Source organism: Benincasa hispida, chromosome 1 (genome assembly GCF_027475165.1).
Source record: "Benincasa hispida cultivar pf3 chromosome 1, pf3_genome.v1.1, whole genome shotgun sequence".
Lineage (NCBI taxonomy): Eukaryota > Viridiplantae > Streptophyta > Magnoliopsida > Cucurbitales > Cucurbitaceae > Benincasa > Benincasa hispida.
The window spans coordinates 83694484-83715511 of NC_143478.1; the positions used below are offsets into that span (position 1 = coordinate 83694484).

At 35.2% G+C, this 21028-nt stretch overlaps 1 protein-coding gene and 1 non-coding gene across 2 annotated transcripts; one reads left to right on the plus strand and one right to left on the minus strand.

Annotated features, from left to right (window-relative positions):
* Positions 1 to 17805: 17805 nt before the first annotated feature.
* LOC120070483 (small nucleolar RNA R71) lies at positions 17806 to 17909 on the minus strand. The gene has a single exon (XR_005479977.1). It is a non-coding gene; the product is annotated as a small nucleolar RNA R71 (small nucleolar RNA).
* A 1100-nt stretch (positions 17910 to 19009) lies between these two features.
* On the plus strand, positions 19010 to 20038 carry LOC150038779 (uncharacterized). Its single transcript, XM_090314428.1, has one exon. It carries the CDS (start codon positions 19010 to 19012, stop codon positions 20036 to 20038), a length of 1029 nt encoding a protein of 342 aa, XP_090170554.1.
* Positions 20039 to 21028: the final 990 nt, after the last annotated feature.

The window sequence follows — 21028 nt, forward strand, 5'->3', positions numbered from 1 at the left end:
TAATCATGGTTATATAGAGTGGACATAATATATCTACAGTGAGGGGAGTGCAACTATAGACTTTAGTGAAGTGACCCATTAGTTAACAAATGGGGGTTAATTCGGTGTAAAAAGTTTAGCCAATTAATCTCGGATCGTTGGAGCCCATGATCTGTAGGTCCACAAGGTCCCCCCACTAGCTCGTAAATGGATTAGCTTTAGAGTAGTGTGATAAGTTAATTTGAAACGTTCAAATTAGAATTAAGGAAATTAGTAATTATATGAGATATAATTAAGCGTTTAATTTTGGAATTAAACGGAATTGGAGATTCAATTAATATTTAAATATTTTTTAAATATTAAATTTATGGAAGTGGAATTTGTGTAAAATTAAATTAATATTTGATATTAAATTAATTACAATTAATTAAATTATTTAATTAATTATTTATTATTAATTTTATTAGAAAATTAATTTATGAAAATTTGTAAAATTAATAAAAGTTTTCAATTTTGAAATCAAAATTGGTTTTGGAAATCAATTTATAAAAATAAAATTGGAAAACACAAATTTTAGAAATGTTGGATTTCTCCACTCACAACCAAGTAGCTCACAAAAACATCCACTTGACTTTAGCTTCAATACTCCAAGCACGAGTTGCATCTTATGGACCTTCTTCTTTCCATGAATGTCCTATTATATATAGAGAAGATAGAAGTGGAATTAAGGCATGCATCAATTGAGTTTTTGCTGAAAAATTCAAGTTGAAGAAGTTGTTCTTCAAGTGGGTGCAACAGTGAGTTTTTCTCTAAATTTCCTTCATTCAAGCTTATTTTAAGTTCCACAATTCAATCTAAAGCTCCAAGAGAATAGTAGGAAAGGTCTTGAGGTGGTTCACAACGAGATTTGGAGAAGATTTGCAGTTGAATTTGAGTTTCAAAAGATTCTACAAAGGTATGACTTGAAACCCTCTTATTATTGTATGGGCATGCTTCATTTATAGCCAAAATTGATGAATTAGAATACTTATTGATCATTGTAGCTTCCACTGCAAGCTGATATACTCCTACATGTGAAAAGTTCAATTCACCTACAAATAATTATGCCCTTTGGATGATTGAGATTTTAACAAGCCCATTCTATCGAGGTTATTTAGTATAGGGATGGCTAGACAAACTCGTACAAAACAGCTACACCAAATCCAAATCCATTATACTTTCAAAATCCAAAATATTTAAACTGTATACCAAAACAAAAACTATATCAACATATCCGAATCATTTCCTTCATTCAATACAAGAACCAATTCTACTAAAAAGTTCCAACATTTAAAACATATACCAAAACAAGATTATAGAATTCACCCATATAGCTAGTACAAAATCTAAATATATTCTACTTTCAAAATCCAAAACGGGAATGACATAAAAAGCCAAAATCACTTGGTTCATTTATTGCAAGATCAGGCTTGGCTTAGGTGCAAGTTAAATGATGGGCCATCCGGGGGTGTATTTTCATCCATGGTTTGAGGTTTTCATATTATCTTTCTTGCTGCATCTATCCATGTGCCTATCATTGGTGGATTTGCATCATTCATTTTTGGCAAATTCCTCTTTAGTTCTTGTTGCCTTGATCTTCTTTCCTCCTTTTGGTTAGCCATCATGATCTACTCTTGCTTAGTTACGTTTAACTAACAGCATTTAATGACCAATTAGTTGTTAGGACTTAACAAATTATAATAATGATCAAACCTATAAGATCAGTTGTTCTTACATGTTTGAGTATGATCATTGTAGCAGGGTTATTTTCATCAATGTTGTACAGCTTTTCAGTCATTTCCAATTTCCTTTTGATTTTTTATTAGTTATTCAAGAGACAACATTTGTTATAGATATGTATAAATACACATTATAAGTTCAAGATCCACATTAGTTATAGTATTATACCTCTTGCTTTTTTGGTTGTTGGGGTTGACCCGTGCACCACAATGGCTGTACCTTTTGAAGAATCTTAGTTGTTGAAGTTTTAGGAGTGTGATTCTGTTAATACGTTAAAAAGTCCAAATAATTTATATAATATGGAGTTAAAAGATAATAATTAACTTTTGTACAGTTTTAAAGAAACATACCAATATTGTTGTCTTTCGCTTGTTTGACATCTCCAACTTCTTGTAAATCTCTCGTTCATCAATTGATCGAATCACTTCATTGATTTCTTCATCAGCGTCTTGATTGTCCTATCTCAATCAATTTTTCTAGTCAATTTCCATGTATTGTTAAAAGATATAATCTGCAACACGTTTATATCAACTCACCTTGACCTATGGTTCTTTACTTCTTTTTTCTTCAGACTCCTTGTTTTTATCTCCATGGCATGCTTCTTTGTGGCTGATGGTATTTTCAATCCATGATCCTTGTTTCCTTGGCCTTCTTCGTCTTCGTCATCATCTTTTCTTCGAACTATTGTGGGAGCATTAGAAGCATTAACCAACTCATTATCTTCTTCTTTTTCTTCTCGTTCTTTCTCAATACCATCTAGTTCCTTTTCGAACTGGGATGCAAGCTGCTTCCATATAATTCATAATAGGTTTGTACTATGAAAAACAATAAATATAGTGTAGTTAGTTTACATACCATAAACAGATTGCTTGTTGATGTGTGTGCTTGAACAACTAGTGTAGTCTTCATGTAGTCAATCATTTTGTTTAACGATTCCACCAAGTCATCTATCTTCTTTGTCAAGATTTACTGACTAATCTTCATGGCATCAAAGTTTTCATTCATCCTTGTGTTCATTAATTGTTCTATTTTCTCTATTCCTTCAAACCTTTGTTCCATTTCATCTTTGACAGATGATAAACCGAGTCTTCTATTCAAGGATAGTTTAACCACTTTCTCTCTCGACCTATATCTGCTCATTTCTTCTTCGACCTCTTACAACACCCTTTTTTTCCTCCATGATGAATGGAGCAAAATATGGTATAGTCGTTTCCTATAGGGTTGCAAGTAATGGACAAATTTCAAGCTGTCAAGTAAACAAGGAAATAAGATGTTAGTTTATAGTTCAAAATTTAAGACTTTATGTCTATTTTGTTTGTATAGATAATTATACCTCTTTCGAATCAAATACTTTTCACTTGAGATTCTTCCATTTGGGTTGACTGTCTGCAACCTAATTTACTTTCTTTTAAACATTGTTAGAAACCTTCCTGGCACAAAAATTTTGTGACGAGTTCAAGGTGGGTATGACCTAGTATGCCCATGCTAATATTGGGAATATAAATCCCCCTATTGATATTCCTGATTTACCTTTGCTGTGTATTTCTCTATGCATAACATCAACAAGTAAATTAAAAGCAATCCTTCCCAATGAGTAGTTATCAAAGAGGTCATTGTCATCGACCATCAGGATGTGGTCTATATTCACATTCACCGAATCTTGTTTTGGGAGAAGAAAACTTTCCAAGAAATACAACTTCGCCTTTTTTATCTTGTCACTTTCACATCCTGCCTTGCTAACATTAAAAGCTATATTAAGAAAATACTTAGTCATAGCTTTCATATCCTCGAAGTACATTTTTCTTATATTACCTCCTCCCTTTATCCCACTTTTATCAATTATTGGTAATTCACCACAGTTTAGATTAGTTATTAGTGCAAACTCTCTCAAATTAAATTTCAATAATCGATCCCCTATGAAGAAATTCAACTGGAATGATGACTTTGGTTTACACTGTCTTTGTATTAGGTGTAACAATAGCTGGAAAGATTGATTTGTAATTGAAAAATCAAGGAAATGTCCAAAAATAGTTTCTCTAAATCTCTATTGTAACTCCTCGTTTAAATTATCCTTGAGTTTATCAATTATAGAAGTCTTTGTTTGCAAGTTTAGTTTCAGTGGTTCATTTCTCCTTGCACTATCCATCAGATACAAACAGTCCTAACATATTTGAAATAAATCAGAAACACAAGCTTAATAATATGCTAATAGAAAATACAAGTACAAAGAATTTAAGTAAAAATACCTCACGTGGATCTATCATTTCGATTGTTTTCCCCTTTCGGCATATTGTTACTTTTTCTTTTCCTTTATCTAACCTAGTTATTACTTAATATTTACAACTATCAGTAAATATTTAAGTAAGAATATCTCACATATATCCATTCCATAGATGATTACCTTTTTTCCTTTCTTTGTTTCCATCCTCTTGTCTAACTATCCACTAGATGATCTTTTTTCTGATAGTGTTGTTTTTCCACGACTTTGTGACTGTTCTTCTTCATTGTCTTTGCTTTCATCTTGAACGTTTTCATATGTCCCTTCAAGATTCTCTTCTTCCTCTTCATACTCATTACTATCTTGTTCATCCTGTTTCATTATTTAATAATTATATTATGTATATACTTTAACAAATACACTGTAAATAATAGATGATTTCATAAAATCTACATTAGTATACCTTTTCGTTATGTAGTTCATGTTGCTTTTCTTCTTCTACTACGTCCTTTCTGAAGGAACTCGTATTGGAAGAGATCTTTGAGCGGAAGTGGATCGTCCAAATTTCATTAATTATTGAAAACATAATTTACAATAAACATACAAGATATGTATTCAAAATAAATTACAGCATGCTTTTACAGAAAAGGATTCAAGATACATTACCTTTAAAGACTTTTTCTCTTCATGTAACTCCCTCGAATAGTCACGAACTTAGCAACTTCTTGAAGACCTTCTTCAAGAACTTCTCAAACCAAACAGACTGAACACTACCACAACGAGCCTTTGGTATTCTCGGGGTGAGAACCTAAGAGTGGTGGGCTCTGACTGTTTTGGTTAGGAGGGTTAGTTTGGATGTGGGAAAAGAATATTGAGAGAACACACAAAACTTTTATGCAATTCTCATTCGTTTTGCAATCATAACGTTAGCCGTTGAGTAAGAAGAGAAAAAAATAATTTTTTTTTTTATTTCTCTTGCCACAAAAACAATAACCACCCATTAAGGTGGTTGGAGAGAAAAGAGGGAAGTTATTATTCAAAATAATAAAATAATAAAATAAACATGATAACTAACTTATCATATTATATTTATATTAAACTATATGTTATATCAAATATAACATACAACCTATAGTTTTAATATTGTATCATATACAATATAAATTATAGTTTCTTTTCTCTATTTTATGGCATTTAATATAAATCATATTTATATTAAATTTAACCACTATGAATCACATTTATAGAAAATATATTTGAATCTCATCCAAATATTTATTTCCTCCCATCAAACTATAATGTATCACATTATGACAATTATATCATATATAATTAAATCCCTCTTATTAATTTGAATAATTCAAATTAACCAAAAAACTGTTTCTCAACTAAATCCTTTTGAGCTACCTAGGTGACCTTATGGACTTGTAGCTTGAAACTTTAACGGTACATGAATAATTAATAAAGCTATTTAATTACATTATCCACCATCTGTTAATTGTCGGGTACTCCACTAAAGACCAACAGCTGCACTCTTCACACTACAGATATATTTCTATATCTATTGGATATAACCAAACAACAGTACGATGACCCTTCACAAATTGCTCATAATTACAACTGGCCAAATTACCGTTTTGCCCCTGTAGTTACATCCAACTCCTTAAGTACCACTGATCCCTTTAATGAACAATAGATCATAGTCCTACTATGATTAAACCCCTCTCGGACTAGGAGAAGGTGTGGCGCCACATTGTTCAAGACTTGGGATCAGCTCTTAAGGGATCAATTTATCCATTTACCCCTACTTCGGGGAATGAGTGAATTCCATCTTATGTAACTGTGTTCCCAGCTCCCCAATCAAATGAATCCCCAAAATGGTAGGCTTGTTGAGTCGGTGATCTGGCCACTCTCACCCACACAAATCAAATGAATGTTCTTATAGGCAAGAGTTTATAACTCACTCAGGATTCAGGTCATATTAACTATGGTCTTCCTTGTGAAATGTAAGTCTCTATTATGAACGGTGTTATATAATGAGACTAAATATTTCATGGTCCACTCTTATACAAACTCTTTTATATAGAATATCCCCGCTCGCATGTTTAATACATGAATGATCAGGATCATATCATTTGTAGCACTTTACAAAAATTGTAAAATCTACAAAGCGGGTCATACTCGTAGTGTCACCAGGATAAGGTACCCAACCTTATCATATACTACAAATCATTTAGGTTATCACTTAAACACGATCCACCTATATGTCTCCATATACATGTTTAAGTTACAGTGATAACTTTAGATTGTTAGTTTATTGATTTGTGATTAATGCAACTAAAATATTACATATTTTATAGATAAAGTGAATAAAATATCATATATTATTAATCGCATAAGATTTTGTTCATACAATGTTTACACACTATAGGACTCTACAAGATTTAGGGCATCAACCCCAACACTTTCTCCCTTTCTTGTTTGGTTCTATTTTTTTTTTCATAGCCTGCATCGCAATTTAGATCTATAAGATCTTCAACCCTTAACATTTCTTGTTGAATCAAGTAATCCTGACCTTGCTCTTTATCCTTAGTTTGTTTGCTTGAACTTTAACTTCTAATGTAGAAGCATCCCGCTTTCATTTGCTGCTAGTTATTGGAGTTGCACGTTTTATGTTGATCCCCCTGCCATTATCTTGATTTTTCCCTATTTTACATACATGATTAAAATTTGATGTTTTCAACTACATTAAAATAAAATAAAAACATACCTCGTCATCGCTGTTGAGAACTATTAGCCCTTTGCTTGTTTGGTTTTTTCCACCAGCTATTCCAGCTACTCTTAATCTTTCGTTAGCTCTACTTCTTCCTTCACTTTTTCTTTTTTCATAGTTTGTAATGTTTGATTAATCGTAGACTTATCAATTCTATATATACAACCAAATGGCAAGATTTTATATCATTTTCGTTAATCATTTTTGTTTTCAATTCTTAAAAAAGGGCATTATTTTATATCCCAAAAGATTTGAATCTAAATATTTAACAATAAAACCACGTTTTGATATCTAAAAAATCAATATTAAATCTTTGTTTATTTTTGAAAAAAATAATGAAATACTTATATATTATATATAAACAGTTTCGTTCAGCACTGTTTTCATCTCTTCAATGTGCAAATAAGAGGTAGACCAGATTGCAATGCATGGATTAGAAGAAATTTGGGAATTACAATGCTGTATGGAATTAGAAAATTTAAGCAGATTGCATTGCAGAAAATTTAAGTAGTTTGCAATCAGTGAAGAGCTTAAAGGTGGTGCTTAAAAGAACTAGAAACAAGTATTTAGACTCAATACTATGGAGAAATATTTAATGTCGTGTAAAATTCCCTGGAAGTTGCTGCTTGGAGCTATCTAGAATGAGCTTTAATATCAAAGGTCAAGCACTAGAAGCTGTCGAGAAGGTATTTCTTCTCTTGAACGATTTTTGAAATGAAGGTCTTTCTTCCGTCGAACCCTCCTACCTTCTTCTTGTGTGGAATGATTGTGAGGTGTGATGGTAAATTAGACCCTTTGTCAAAATGCAGTGCTTAGTGTGTGATAGGTGTAGATAGAGTGTATTTGTTATTTTCAAATGATTTTGAAACCCTCAAATCTTTAAAATTCCATTGGGGTTAGTTTTGGCAATTGTTAACCTTTATTTTTTAATTTTATATTTCTTTTGCTATTTTTACAATTTTAAAATTTTTTTGCTATTTATCCAAATGAAAACTTAAATTTTGCTATTTATCTAGTTAGACCACCAAAAAAATTCGGTTGGTAAGGTTGGCTACCTGAATGACCCGAATATGGTCTCTAACCTAATCCTTAAAATTCGGGTTGGGTTGGATTGGGTTGTTAGGTTATTGGTTTTTTTTAATTTTTTTTTTTTTTTTACATTTTTATTAACTTAAAATACTTAAATTTGTTTACGAAACATATTAATAACTAAATTTTCGTAACACTCAAACGTTAAATTTAAAAATCCAAGATATCTATCACAAATGTCGTGTATATATATATATATATATATATATATTAATAATATTAGAAATTTGGATTGGATTGGGTCAATTGGAATTTTTAGAATTGTAACTTGGTCCTATCTAACCCCAAAAAGACATAAAAAATTCAATCTAATCCTACCCAGAATGAAAATTAATTCAATTCAATTTTTATAGTTTGGATTGGATAGTCCAAATTGTTTGGATAAACTTTAATTTTTTTTTTTTAGAATACATAACATCTCAACGGAAAAGAAGGGAGAGAGATTTAAACTTATAAAAAGCACTAAATTAATGATATAATAATAATATTTTCCTTTACAACTTTGATTAGAACAATATTAATTGTAAAAATGTAAAACTATTTCTATTTGCTTTGAAAGTTGATGAGTTTGAGAGAAGTTGTTGATAACTTGTAGAAATACGAGTTATTTATGCTGCTTTATTTAGATATTACAGTCATAAGAAAGGAAAGTTGCATCAATTGTATAGAAATTGGCTAAGAACTGCAAGAATTATAAATTGTCGTCAATACACCCACTAACACCATTACAATGGTAGAAGAGAATATTTCAAGTCTGTTTTGCAGGAAATCAAGTCACCGCATGCGTTTAAGGCTCAAGATGAAAAGAACAACGCATCTACATCGCATTGCGCCCATCATCCAAGAATTAATAGACGATCAACACAATGATGGCGCATGCGCCAATCGATCAAGAGCTTTGCGATCTACACAACTTCAACCGCATGTGGTAATAAAAAATAACACCGCATGCGGATAAACGATTGAAGATGCAAAAGAGCAACGCAATTTCGAAGGATCCAGACACGTGTATAGCTAACCGTTGTGCATTTCTTATGGGATTGATCGCGTAACAGAAGGAATATTCACTCCACCATTTCCGAAATTGCCATAGCAATAAAGTGGGGTCCACACTACAAATAGTCAAAGCTGAGCCTATAAATAGCCTCTGAAATTCTATTGGAAAATATACTTGATATGGGCTTATTTTGATATTTGTACATTGAGAGAGAGACTGGTCTGAAGAGCCTGATCAGAGAAGATCTGGGAAGATTCAAGAGACAAGGCCGAGAGGTGAGACTCAGAGCAAATCCTTTCAATCCTCGCCGTTGAAGCTCTGTACCAAAGTCACTTCTACCGGATGAGCAAGCCTGAGAGGGAAGCTCTTTTCTACATTCATTCCATTCGCCGGCAAGAAAATTCACCATCCAGATCTGTGTCAAGATGTTAGCACTCTTCTGTATTTGTTTCTATCTCTTTATTATCAATTGTATTTATCTTTTTAATCTCTATCATTCACCCATGTATCAGACGCTAAATATTAGTATTGAATGTCATGATCATTTTCATCTCCATCTTCCTGTCTATTTTCGTTCCTTCATTAATCACTTTCTCCATGATGTTTTCTTAATCCCCTGATAACTAGCATGAATCTTACAAGTAAATTAATCTGTGTTAAAGAAATAAACATGTTTAGCTAAAGCATGCTAGACAACATCTTCACCTGTGAAAGCAGAAGTGAAGATGCCATTCCTCCTATCGAGAGAAGGTTGGATGAATGCGTTAATCAAAGCGAGAAGTGCTTTCAGAAATGGAAGCAACCTTGCGTTCATTACGTTAATCCCTGTTTCATCACAGAGATGTGGGAACACGGTCGATCACCGAGAGGTGTACACCAAGGGAAAGCGGAACCGTAGTTATGTCTTTAATGCAATTAGTAACTTGCGATGTTTATACTAGTTATCTTTTCTATTTCTAATTCATTTATAAAGACTTGCCACCGCATACCATGACCCTTTGTATAATCTTTACAGTCGTCTCAAACTTATCATGTATCCTGTATCTTGTATCATAATAGCTTAGGTTTACTTTTATCACACTTTATTTTATTACACAACTTTACTTTACCGCAACTTTAAATACCTGTATACACACAACTTTTATTAATTGAAAAACCCCCGGTCGTATATATCACGAACGTAACGCATTAACTAAGCAATCCCTGTGTTCGACCTCGGATCACACCGAGAAACTTGCGTTGGAATTATACTTGGTTTCAGCGCAAGGAAACTTGTGACAACGTATAGCATACTACAAGCATTTCATTAATAACGCATACATCTAGAAGTAGTATCGCATAAAGTCTGGATAAGCATAACACATCATCCACATTCCATTTCCTTCATTCATCACTGTCCATGTGCTTATTCAGAATCATTTAATTAGAAGTTGTCAGTTGCAAAGATTGAGAAGAAAAGGAAGATGAAAGCAAAAAGCACAGCAACTGAAACTCCAATCATCGAGAAATTTTCAGAAATAAAACATTTAGATTTTCATCTTACAAAATTAGCATACTTTTTGAAAACTCGTAGAAATAGTTTTTCTCGATCCATCTCGGGCGAAATCGACCATTGGGAATTAGTTAAAAAAAATCAACTTTTTCCAACTTATTCTTTGTTTTGAGCCTTCTCGGTATATCTCGCCTGATTACAAACCGAGATTTGCTATTTTTTTTATGTAATCTTCCAAGATCTTATACCAAATCTTATATTATTTTCAAAATTCCTCCAAATTCAATTATGTTTACTAAATATTATATCAAATTATTACGTATTTTTTCAAATCTTTAGTATAATTTATGTTTTCACAATTATATGAATTTCCAAAATTCCAAATGGGTTTTCTAATTATCAAAATAGAATTTTAAAATTAATCCAACATTTTATAATTTTGTGAAAGATAAAAATTTTCGAAAAATTGGGTAAGATTTGAGACATATACTGGATCTCAGTGTTGCTTGAGATTCTATCAAAAAGGCTCAAATATATGAATTTAGGTGCTAATTATGCCCGGGATTTCACCGAGAGCTCAAATATGTAGAATCTCGGTGTTAGTTATGCCCCAAATTTCACCGAGAAAGCTCAAATATATAGAATCTCGATATTATTTTGTTCGAGATTAACACCGAGATGTACATAATATTGGTGCATAATCTAGAGAGATGTACCGAGAAAGTCCCAAATAATCGATAAGTTGGAACATTTTGATTTTTTTAATTAAAATTCCATGATCGATCTCGTCTGAGATGAATCGAGAAAAACTATTTTTACAAATTTTAAAAAAAGATGCTAGTTTTGTAAAGTAAAATCTTAAAGCGTTATTTTTTACCATTTCCCCCAATTATTCCATCTCCATATCCCAAGCTTACTTCCAAATATTGTTTCACAGAGCCTTCAAAGCCAGCTTCTAAAGCCAGCTTCTACCATCATTATCTCTACATCACCAAGCTGTGAACTAATAATTCCCCTGAAAGTCCATGAAACAGGACAAAGATAGTAAAACAAAATCCACCATCCTGGAATACTCTGATTTACAATATAGGCAAGAAAAAAGAAAAAATAAAAGAAAAAAAAATAAAAGATGGTTTTCAAATATAGTAAAATAAGCTAACTTATTTATAAATATAGCAGATTGTTACTGTGACATCAGTGATAAACATTAGTAAACATCATTGATAGATAGTGACATTTTACTATATTTGTAAATATTTCTAGTAGTTTATCGTTTAAAATAATTACCTTAATCAAATTTGCTTTAATTTCAATTTTAGCTAAAGAAAAAAATAGATGACTTTATTACTTATTAGTTTAGGAACAAGAAAGCCAGAGAGAAGATTCCATAAGCAGAAGAAACAATGGCTGCCATATGTTGTGTGGTAGTGAGTCCAACAGCCATCATACCATAACAAGTGAAGTATGTGAATGTTAGTTAGGAACATGAAAATGATATAAAGTAGAAACTTCCCTGCAAAATAAATCATTAATTCCAATGTTATAACCAACATCTAGAATAATTTTGCATAACTTTAGTCCAACAAAATCAAATCTTACCCAAAGTTCTTTCAAAATTAACCTTATAATATGTGATGACACCAAATATTATGGTTTGTGCAGCAATGTATGAAATCTGCACTGAACCCTGTTCAATATTAATACAAAACTTAACTAACGAATTTTACATAAAATCATTATTATAAATGTACAGATTTTAGAGTCTGTGCTAATGCATAAACAATTGGTGAATACATTCCAGCTGCTTAATTGAAACAATTGTTTGTACTGAAGAAGCAATATTCACTCCCAAGAATAAACATGCAGCATAAAGAGCTCCCATTCCAACAGACAATTCTTTGAGTTGAATTCCTTCAAACTGTTAGGCTTGAGAAATGAAATATGGGCTGAAAAATACACACTGCACTTGATCTTTTGGGCTTAACATTATTCAGGTCCTATACGAATATAGGATACCACCTTTGATAATCATACAAACATAAAACAATGTGCTAAAAGCACAATCCGTGTGATGAGAAATCTCATCCCTACACCTTGATGGCTGAGATTAGAAGAAGGCATTGCTGTTGATTGTAGAACTCTAATATCTATTCTTTTCTTTTCTTTGTTGCAGAGAAAATAGAGAGAAAAAAAAAGAGAGAATCGGAGGGAGATGCTGCCGGAAATCACCTGGACGATGAGACTGCAGTCGTCTAGCCGATTGGAGGTAAAGCAGGAAGTCGTCTAGATGATAAGGGAAGAGTTGTCTAGATGATGAAGGCTTTATTGAAGATCGTCTAGAAGATGAGGTTCATGACGACGAGGGTCTACACGATAAGGGTGCCGAGGTAAACGATCGATGGCTAAAAGCTAAACGATCGTTGGATAAATACTACACGATCGATGGCTCAAAGGTACACGATAGAACAAGACGATCGGAGAAGAAGATGAACACGATGGTTTACGTGGTACGACCAAGGATAGCCTATGTCCACAGAGAAGCTGACGGGAGTTTTTCTCGAATAAGTGATATTTTAACATCAATTTGTTTAGTTCTGTTATGGTACTGAGGATGTTTAGATAAATGTATGGTGCTCTGATTGTCACAAAATATCTTCACTATATTCTGTTTAATTTCGAAGTCACATAGGAGACCCTTTAGCCATAGGCCTTCCTTTACTGCCTCTGAAAGGGCAATAAACTCTGCTTCAGTAGTAGAAAGGGCTACTACTGATTGTAAAGTAGCCTTCCAGCTTAGGACACATTTTCCATATAGGAAGATATACCCTGATAATGACCTTCTCTTGTCTAGATCTCCGACATAATCTGAGTCAACATACCCAATCAGCTCTGGTACACTGTCTGGAAGCTGTTGGTACATTAGTTTAGCATTAGAAGTACCCTTAAGATACCTCATTATCCACTTTGTTGCCTCCCAGTGCCTCTTACCCGGATTAGCCATATATCTACTCACCAAGCTAGTAGCATTGGCAATGTCAGGTCTTGTAGACACCATTAGATACATTAAGCTTCCCACAACTTAGGAATAAGGGACTGTTGACATTATCTTCTGATGTTCAATATTTGATTCTCTGGGTGAATTCTCTACTGAGAGTTTGAAATGGTTAGCTATAGGTGTAGATACTGATTTGGCCTCTATCATTTGATACTTCTTTAACAATTTATTGCAATATAATGACTGATCAATGCTTAGAATACTAGTCTTTCTGTTTCTAATAATGTCAATGCCTAGTATTCTTGTTGCATTTCCCATGTCTTTCATTTCGAACTCTGACTTGAGTAAATCTTTTACTTTATTTAACTATTTCATAGTTTCTCTTGATAAAAGCATGTCATCCACATATAGTAACAAGTAGATAGGATGAGTGTAGGAATATGTGTTTATGTAAACACAACTGTCATATGAGCTTTTATGAAAGCCATTCTTCTGTACAAAATCACTAAACTTTCTGTTCCAGAATCTAGGGGACTGTTTGAGGCCATAGATAGACTTTTTAAGTAGGCATACATAGTCTTCTTTCCTTCTGATCTCATACCCCTTAGATTGGCTCATATAGGTAACTTCCTCTAGGAAGCCATGTAGAAAAGCTATTTTAACATCTAGTTGCTCCAGCTCTAGGTTATTTTGATCCACAATAGACAACAACAATCTGATAGAAGTCTGCTTGACCACTGAAGAAAAAATCTCATTAAAATCAACACCCGACCTTTGTGTAAAACCCTTAGTAACCAACCTAACTTTATATCTAGGTCCTAGATCATTAGGGAAACCCTTCTTCAACTTGTACACCCATTTGGATGCAATTGGCTTGCATCCTTTTGGCAAAGGTGTCAACTCTTAAGTGTTATTTCTCACTAGTGAATCAATCTCTTCATTCATTGCTTCTATCCACATCTTAGCTTTAGAACATTTAACTGCTTCTTTAAAGGTTGAAGGTTCTGAATCATTAGATAAATCAGAAACATTTAAAGCTAAGTAATCTTCGTACTTTGAAAGTGGCACAATGGTTCTTTTCTGCCTATCCCTAGCTAGGTTGTACCCTCTCAAATCTGGTTCTTCTTGCTCAGGATCAATAGTGACATCTTCTACTTCTTCTTCTAGATGAGGTAGTTGATAAAAAATGATTCAGAGCTTGAAGGATCAGAAGTAGGGATTAGAACTTGCTCCACCTCAATTTTATCATTCTTCACTTGAGGTGCTAAAACATTAGGATTAAATCTCTGCATATACATTTCATCTTCTCTGAAAACAACATCTCCGCTGGTGATGCATCTCTTCTCAGTAAGGTGCCACATTCTAAGCCCCTTAACACCTTCTGTGAAGCCCAAAAACATATACTTCACAGCTCTGGCAGCTAATTTCCCTTTACTCTGATGAACAAAACCAGTGCAACCAAACACCCTTAGGTTATTCAGGTTAGGAGGTTGTTTGGTCCACTTTTCTTCAGGGGTTAGAAGGTTAAGAGATGCATGAGGGCATCTGTTCAGTGTATAGACAGTGTATGAGGCTGCTTCTACCCAAAATTTTTCAGGAAGTATAACATCAGACAATAGACTTCTTACTCTCTCCATTATTGTTCTGTTCAATCTCTCTGCCACCCCATTTTGCTGAAGTGTATACCTAACTGTCTTGTGTCTAGTTATACCATGTTGTTTACAAAAAACATTAAACTCCTCTGCACAGTACTCAAGTCCATTATCAGTTCTTAGACACTTAATTTAACAGTTAGAAAATTTTTAAACCATGATCTTCCATTCTTTGAACTTTTCAAAAACTAAATCCTAGATTTAAGGAAATAAATCCAACTTTTTCTAGAATCGTCATCAACAAAGGTTAAGAAATACCTGGCTCCACTTAAGGACTGAAAAGATGAAGGACCCTATAGGTTCGAATGCACATAGTCAAAGATGACCTTGGTTGTGTGCTGAGCCTTCAAAAACTCTACCTAGTAGTCTTCCCTATCACACAATGTTCATAAAAGGATAGGCTCTGATGAACTCCCTTAGGTAGAATTCCTTGGTTGGCAAGAAGCTTGTAGACCTTTGGTGCTAATGTGTGAGAGTCTTTTGTGCCAAAGATCTTCTTCAGTAGGCTGCTTTTGAGTCACAATCAAAATTGAGTGAATTTTATGAATTCCTTGAACAACATACACTCCATTAATCTTCACCCCTCTAAGGATAGGCTTATTGTTCTTCAAGACTTCACAGTAACCTTCCTTGCCTCTGTATTCACAGCCAATAGAATCAAACATGCCTAGTGAAATTAGATTTCTCTTCAGCTTAGGCACATGTCTGACATTCCTCAATAGCTTGATTGTTCCATCTTCTAGTTTTAGTGAGATTGAGCCAATCCCAACCACTGAACATGAGTTATTATTTCCCATGTAGATAGATCCTCTATCCAACTCTCTGTAGGTACTAAACCAGTCTTTATGGGGTGTCATGTGGAATTAACACCTTGAATCTAGAACCCAATCTAGGTTCTTATTAGCTTATTCTTTTGCCTTACAATTGGAGGTAGCCAAAGCATCTGAATAAAGGTAAAAGTCCTCACAAACTGAGGCTTCACCTGACTAATTAGGTTGGACTTTCGATTGTGGTTGTGATTGCTTGTTTTTTTCTCATTATTCCACTTCAAAGTTCTGCAATCTTTGATTAAATGTCTAAGTTTTTTTTTACAATATTTACATCTAACCTTGGACTTTTCTTTCCCTTCTTCAGTTGAGCTTTGTTTTCCTTTTGACTTATTGTTCTGTTTTGACTTGCCTTTTACAAATAAGCCCTCTGCACTAGACTTGTCTTCCTTGCTAGTTATAAGCTCCATTTATCTGATTTTGAGAGCAGAAATAATGATGTCAGTAGTTAGGGAATCTCTCCCATATTTTAGGGCAGTCTTCACATCTTTATAGGAATCCGACAATGAGTTGAGAAGCACAAAAGCTTCATTATCTACCCTAATCTCTTCTCCTTGAGTCTTGAATTTAGTAGTTATCCTTTTGAAATCATTTAGATTCTCTGTTAAGGATTTAGAAGCATTCATCTTGTAGGTAAAGAACCTTTCCCTTAGGAAAAGTTTGTTAGGCAGATTTTTAGTCTCATATAGCTCATTCAATTTGCTCCACATCTTAAAAGCTGTTTGTTGGTAATTCACTTGCCTTAGAACACTTGATAACTTGTAGAAATACAAGTTATTTTTGCTCTTAAGTTGGAATAACTAAGGTTTTTAATGATAAATTTTCCTCATTTTTAGTAGAAACGCATGGAATTATTTAAACATTAGCAAACTCATGCAAAAGATGTTTTATTACTAAATATCACGATGCTAACACATTGTACTGCAGGATTTCAACACAAACATTAACGCTAACGCATTAGAGAAGTGTCACAGGGAAAGCTCTAACGCATGGACCATGCGTCGGAAGGAGTTCAATGCAGAGAAGATTCATTGATCCAGGATGATTGTGTCACATCACCACTTGCAAGCATGAGCACCTGCAGCAGGTAGCGTCTGAAAAGCTTCCAAGCAGCAGGCAGCGTCTGAAAAGCTTCCGAGAGTCAGGCGACTAACCAGGGCATGGACTTTAATGCTGACCAGGATATGGACTTTAATGTTGTCCATTCATCAAGTAAACATGACCAATGCCTATAAATAGATGAAGTCCCTCTAGAATTCATAGTTAGCAAATTATTCAGTTTGAAAATTATCAAGATCCTTACTCTCTGTATAGTGTAGTTGTAATTTTAGTCTTTTAGAAATTTCGTTTGTATCTGTTGTAGGAACACTTCGGTCGAAGGAGTGTTACAAGCTAAACCTAAGCTTGTGAACGTTTAAGTGCAGGGAGAGCACTCCTGAACTCATATACGACCCCGAGATTGAAAGGACCTTCCAGCATAGGAACCGATCTAACCGTCGTCGAAGGTTGAGGCAGCAATTTCTCAGACAACAGAACAAGCAACGAGCAATGGTGGAAGAACAGGAAAATCAGCAACTAGCTCAGCAATTAGCTCATGCTTCATAGAATCCGATCCTAATGGCGAATAGCGGCACGCGTTCCATAAGGGAATACACGTCCTTTGTACTATATGATTTCTCTCCAGGAATCATATACCAACCGCCGAACGGAACCAGGTTCGAGATGAAATCTGTTATGTTCCAAATGCTCCAGTCTACTGGACAATTTGAGGGTGGTCGTGGTGAAGATCCTCACACCCATATGAAGTGTTTCCTGGAAACGTCTAATTCATTTGTGATTCCTGGAATCACCCCAGAGGCGATCAGGTTGTCCTTGTTTCCCTATTCTTTGCGTGATGACTCAAAAAAATGGGTGAGCTCACTGGAGCCCGGTGAAATCACCACTTGGGAGAAGTTGGTGGAAAAATTTATGCAAAAATACTTCCCACCTACCACCAACGCGAGGAGGCATCGAGAGATTATGAAATTTGAACAAGAAGATGTTGAGACCTTAAGCGTCGCATGGGAGCGTTTTAAGGGCTTCGTCAAGAATTGCTTGAACCATGGATTACCTTTAACTATCCAAATGGAGACGTTTTATAGAGGACTAAATAGAGCATTGCATATGGCAGCAGAGGCAGCAGCAGCTAGTGGACTTATGGACAAATATTATACTGAGGCTAAAGAGATACTAGACCGCATTGCTAAACACAATATGAAATGGGTGGATGATACGTATGATGGAAGAGCTAACAGGAAGAAGAGATCTTAGAATGTTAATTCTATCGATTCCAACACAATAGCCACACTTTCTGCTCATGTGGCTACGATGACCAGCATTTTACAGAACATAACGCTAGGAAACGCATCAAATCAGCAGAAGGTGAATCAGGTAGGGGCGTTTGGATAGCTCATGGTTAGCTGTGTGGGTTGTGGAGATCCTCACTCCTATGCGGATTGTTCGCAGAATCCTCAGTCAGTATGTTTCATTAAAAACAACCCATTTTCCAATACATATAATCCTAGATGGAGAAACCATCCAAATTTTTCTTCGATAGGAGGAAATCATCAGGAGCACCAACCAGGGGCGAACCAACAGCAAAGGAATGGACCGCCACCTGCATTTCAACAAACGCATCAACCACATCAACAACCCTTTAATAAGGGAGGACAGACGTCAAGCTCAGGATCTCCGCTTGAAAACCTATTGAAGGAATACATAGCCCAGAATGACGCGTTGCTGAAAAGTTAGGCGTCATCTATCAGAATTCTGGAAATTCAGGTAGGGCAGATAGCGAGCGAGTTGAAAAACAGGCAGCCTGGAGTTCTACCTAGCAATACTGAAACACCTAGGAGCAATAATAGAAATGAGCAATGTCACGCGGTGACGTTGCGAAGTGGAAGACCTCTTGAAGAAAGAAGAAAAGCCAAGAGACATCAGTCCTTCGAAAGAATGCATCATACGTTCAATGGATCAGGAAGAAAGAACGCCCGAGACTACAAGCCATTCAGAACACAGTACGTCTAACGCGAGAAAGCCTGAGGTGCCTTTGAATGCACCATTCTCTAGGCGTCTGATGAAGAAGAATGATGAACAACAATTCAAGCGCTTTCTTCAGCTCCTAAAGTAGCTGCATATCAACATTCCACTTATAGAGGCTTTAGAGCAGATGCCAACATTTGTCAATTTTTTGAAGGACATTTTGACAAAGAAGAGAAGAGTCAGTGAGAAGGAAGTAATAGTGCTAACGCAAGAGTGTAATGCGTTAGTAAGCAACAGTCTACCAAAGAAGCAGAAGGACCCTGGGAGCTTCATAGTTCCTTGTTCGATAGGAGGATTGGATGTGGGTCATGCGTTGTGCGATGTAGGAGCCAACATTAATCTCATGCCACTTTCAATTTTTAAGAAATTGGGGATTGGCGAAGCACAACCTACTTTTGTTACTCTTCAGCTTGCTGACAGAATAATTAAGTACCCAGAAGGGAAGATTGAAGACGTTCTGGTGAAGGTTGACAATCCCATATTCCCAGCAGACTTTATTATCGTGGACTATGAAGCAGATAGGGAGGTACCAATTATCCTTGGACGCCCCTTTTTAGCTACTGGGAAAATTTTGATTGACGTGCATAAAGGTGAATTAACTATGCGCATGGACAATGAAGACGTGAAGTTTAATGTGCTCAATGCATCAAATGTCCTAGATAGTGAAGATTTTCAACTTAACAGTATTGAGTTGCCTGAAGAAGAGACCCATATATGTGAGGTCCTCGCGTTGGAGGAGAACTTGAAAGAATCAGAGCCGCCAAGTCTGAGTGAGCGGCAGACAAAACTAATGCATCCATCACTTGAAGAACCACCAGAACTCGAGTTGAAACAGTTACCTGAACACTTGAAATATGCATTCCTTGGAATCAACAACACTTTACCTATGGTCACTTTCGCAAATCTTAGAGAGCCTACTGAGCAATCTCTCTTACAAATGCTGAAAAAGCACAAGCGTGCAATAGGCTGGACGCTTGCGGATATCTGTGGCATTAGTCAATCTTATTGCATGCATAAGATTAGGCTAGAAGAAGGGATGTCGGGGTCAATCGAGCCACAAAGAAGGCTGAACCCCATAATGAAAAAAGTCCTCAAGAAAGAAATTTTAAAATGGTTAGATGCAAGAGTTATTTATCCTATATCCGACAGTAGTTAGGTAAGTCCAGTCTAATGCATTCCCAAGAAAGGGGAAAGATTGTGATAGTCAACAACAATAATGAACTCATACCCTCGAGGACTGTCACGGGCTGGCACATCTGTATGGATTACAAGAAGCTCAACGTAGCAACTAAGAAATACCACTTCCCCCTTCCTTTCATTGATCAAATGCTTGACAGACTTGCGGGCAAAGAACTTTATTGCTTTCTTGATGGATACTCTGGTTACAACCAAATTTTGATAGATCTGGAAGATCAGGAGAAGACTACGTTTACTTGTCCCTTTGGAACATTTGCATTCAGATGCATACCCTTTGGGCTGTGTAACGCACCTGGGACATTTCAAAGATGTATGATGGCTATCTTCTCTGACTTCCTAGAAAAGACCGTTAAAGTCTTCATGGACGATTTTTCAATCTTTGGAGACTCATTCCAGTCATGCCTAGATAATTTGGAGGCCATTCTCACTCGATGCGAGTAAACAAACTTGGTGCTGAATTGGGAGAAATGTCACTTCATGGTGACTGAAGGAATTGTCTTAGGTCACAAATTATCTAAGGCTGGCTTGGAAGTAGATGAAGCCAAAATAGATGTCATAGCAAAACTTCCACCACCATCAAATGTTAAAACTTTACGAAGTTTTCTAGGGCATGCTGGCTTCTATAAACGGTTCGTTACAGGATTCTCTCAGATTGCGCGACCTCCAAGCACATTACTAGAGGCGAACCAGCCTTATGACTTTAATGAAGACTGCACTGACGCGTTTGAAACCTTGAAGTATGCGTTCACGAAAACTCCAGTACTGATAGCACCGGACTGGACGTAGCGCTTTATTCTCATGTACGACACGAGTGATGTGGCAGTAGGAACAATGTTAGGGCAGAAAAAGGGTAATTTGACACATCCCATCTTCTACGTGTCCAAAACACTAAATGACTCTCAGAAACACTACACCATTCTTGAAAAAGAAATGTTGGTTGTAGTGTTCG

Excerpts from the sequence above, each read along its gene's own strand:
- LOC150038779 (XM_090314428.1), top strand. The coding sequence starts at position 19,010 with ATGCCAACATTTGTCAATTTTTTGAAGGACATTTTGACAAAGAAGAGA.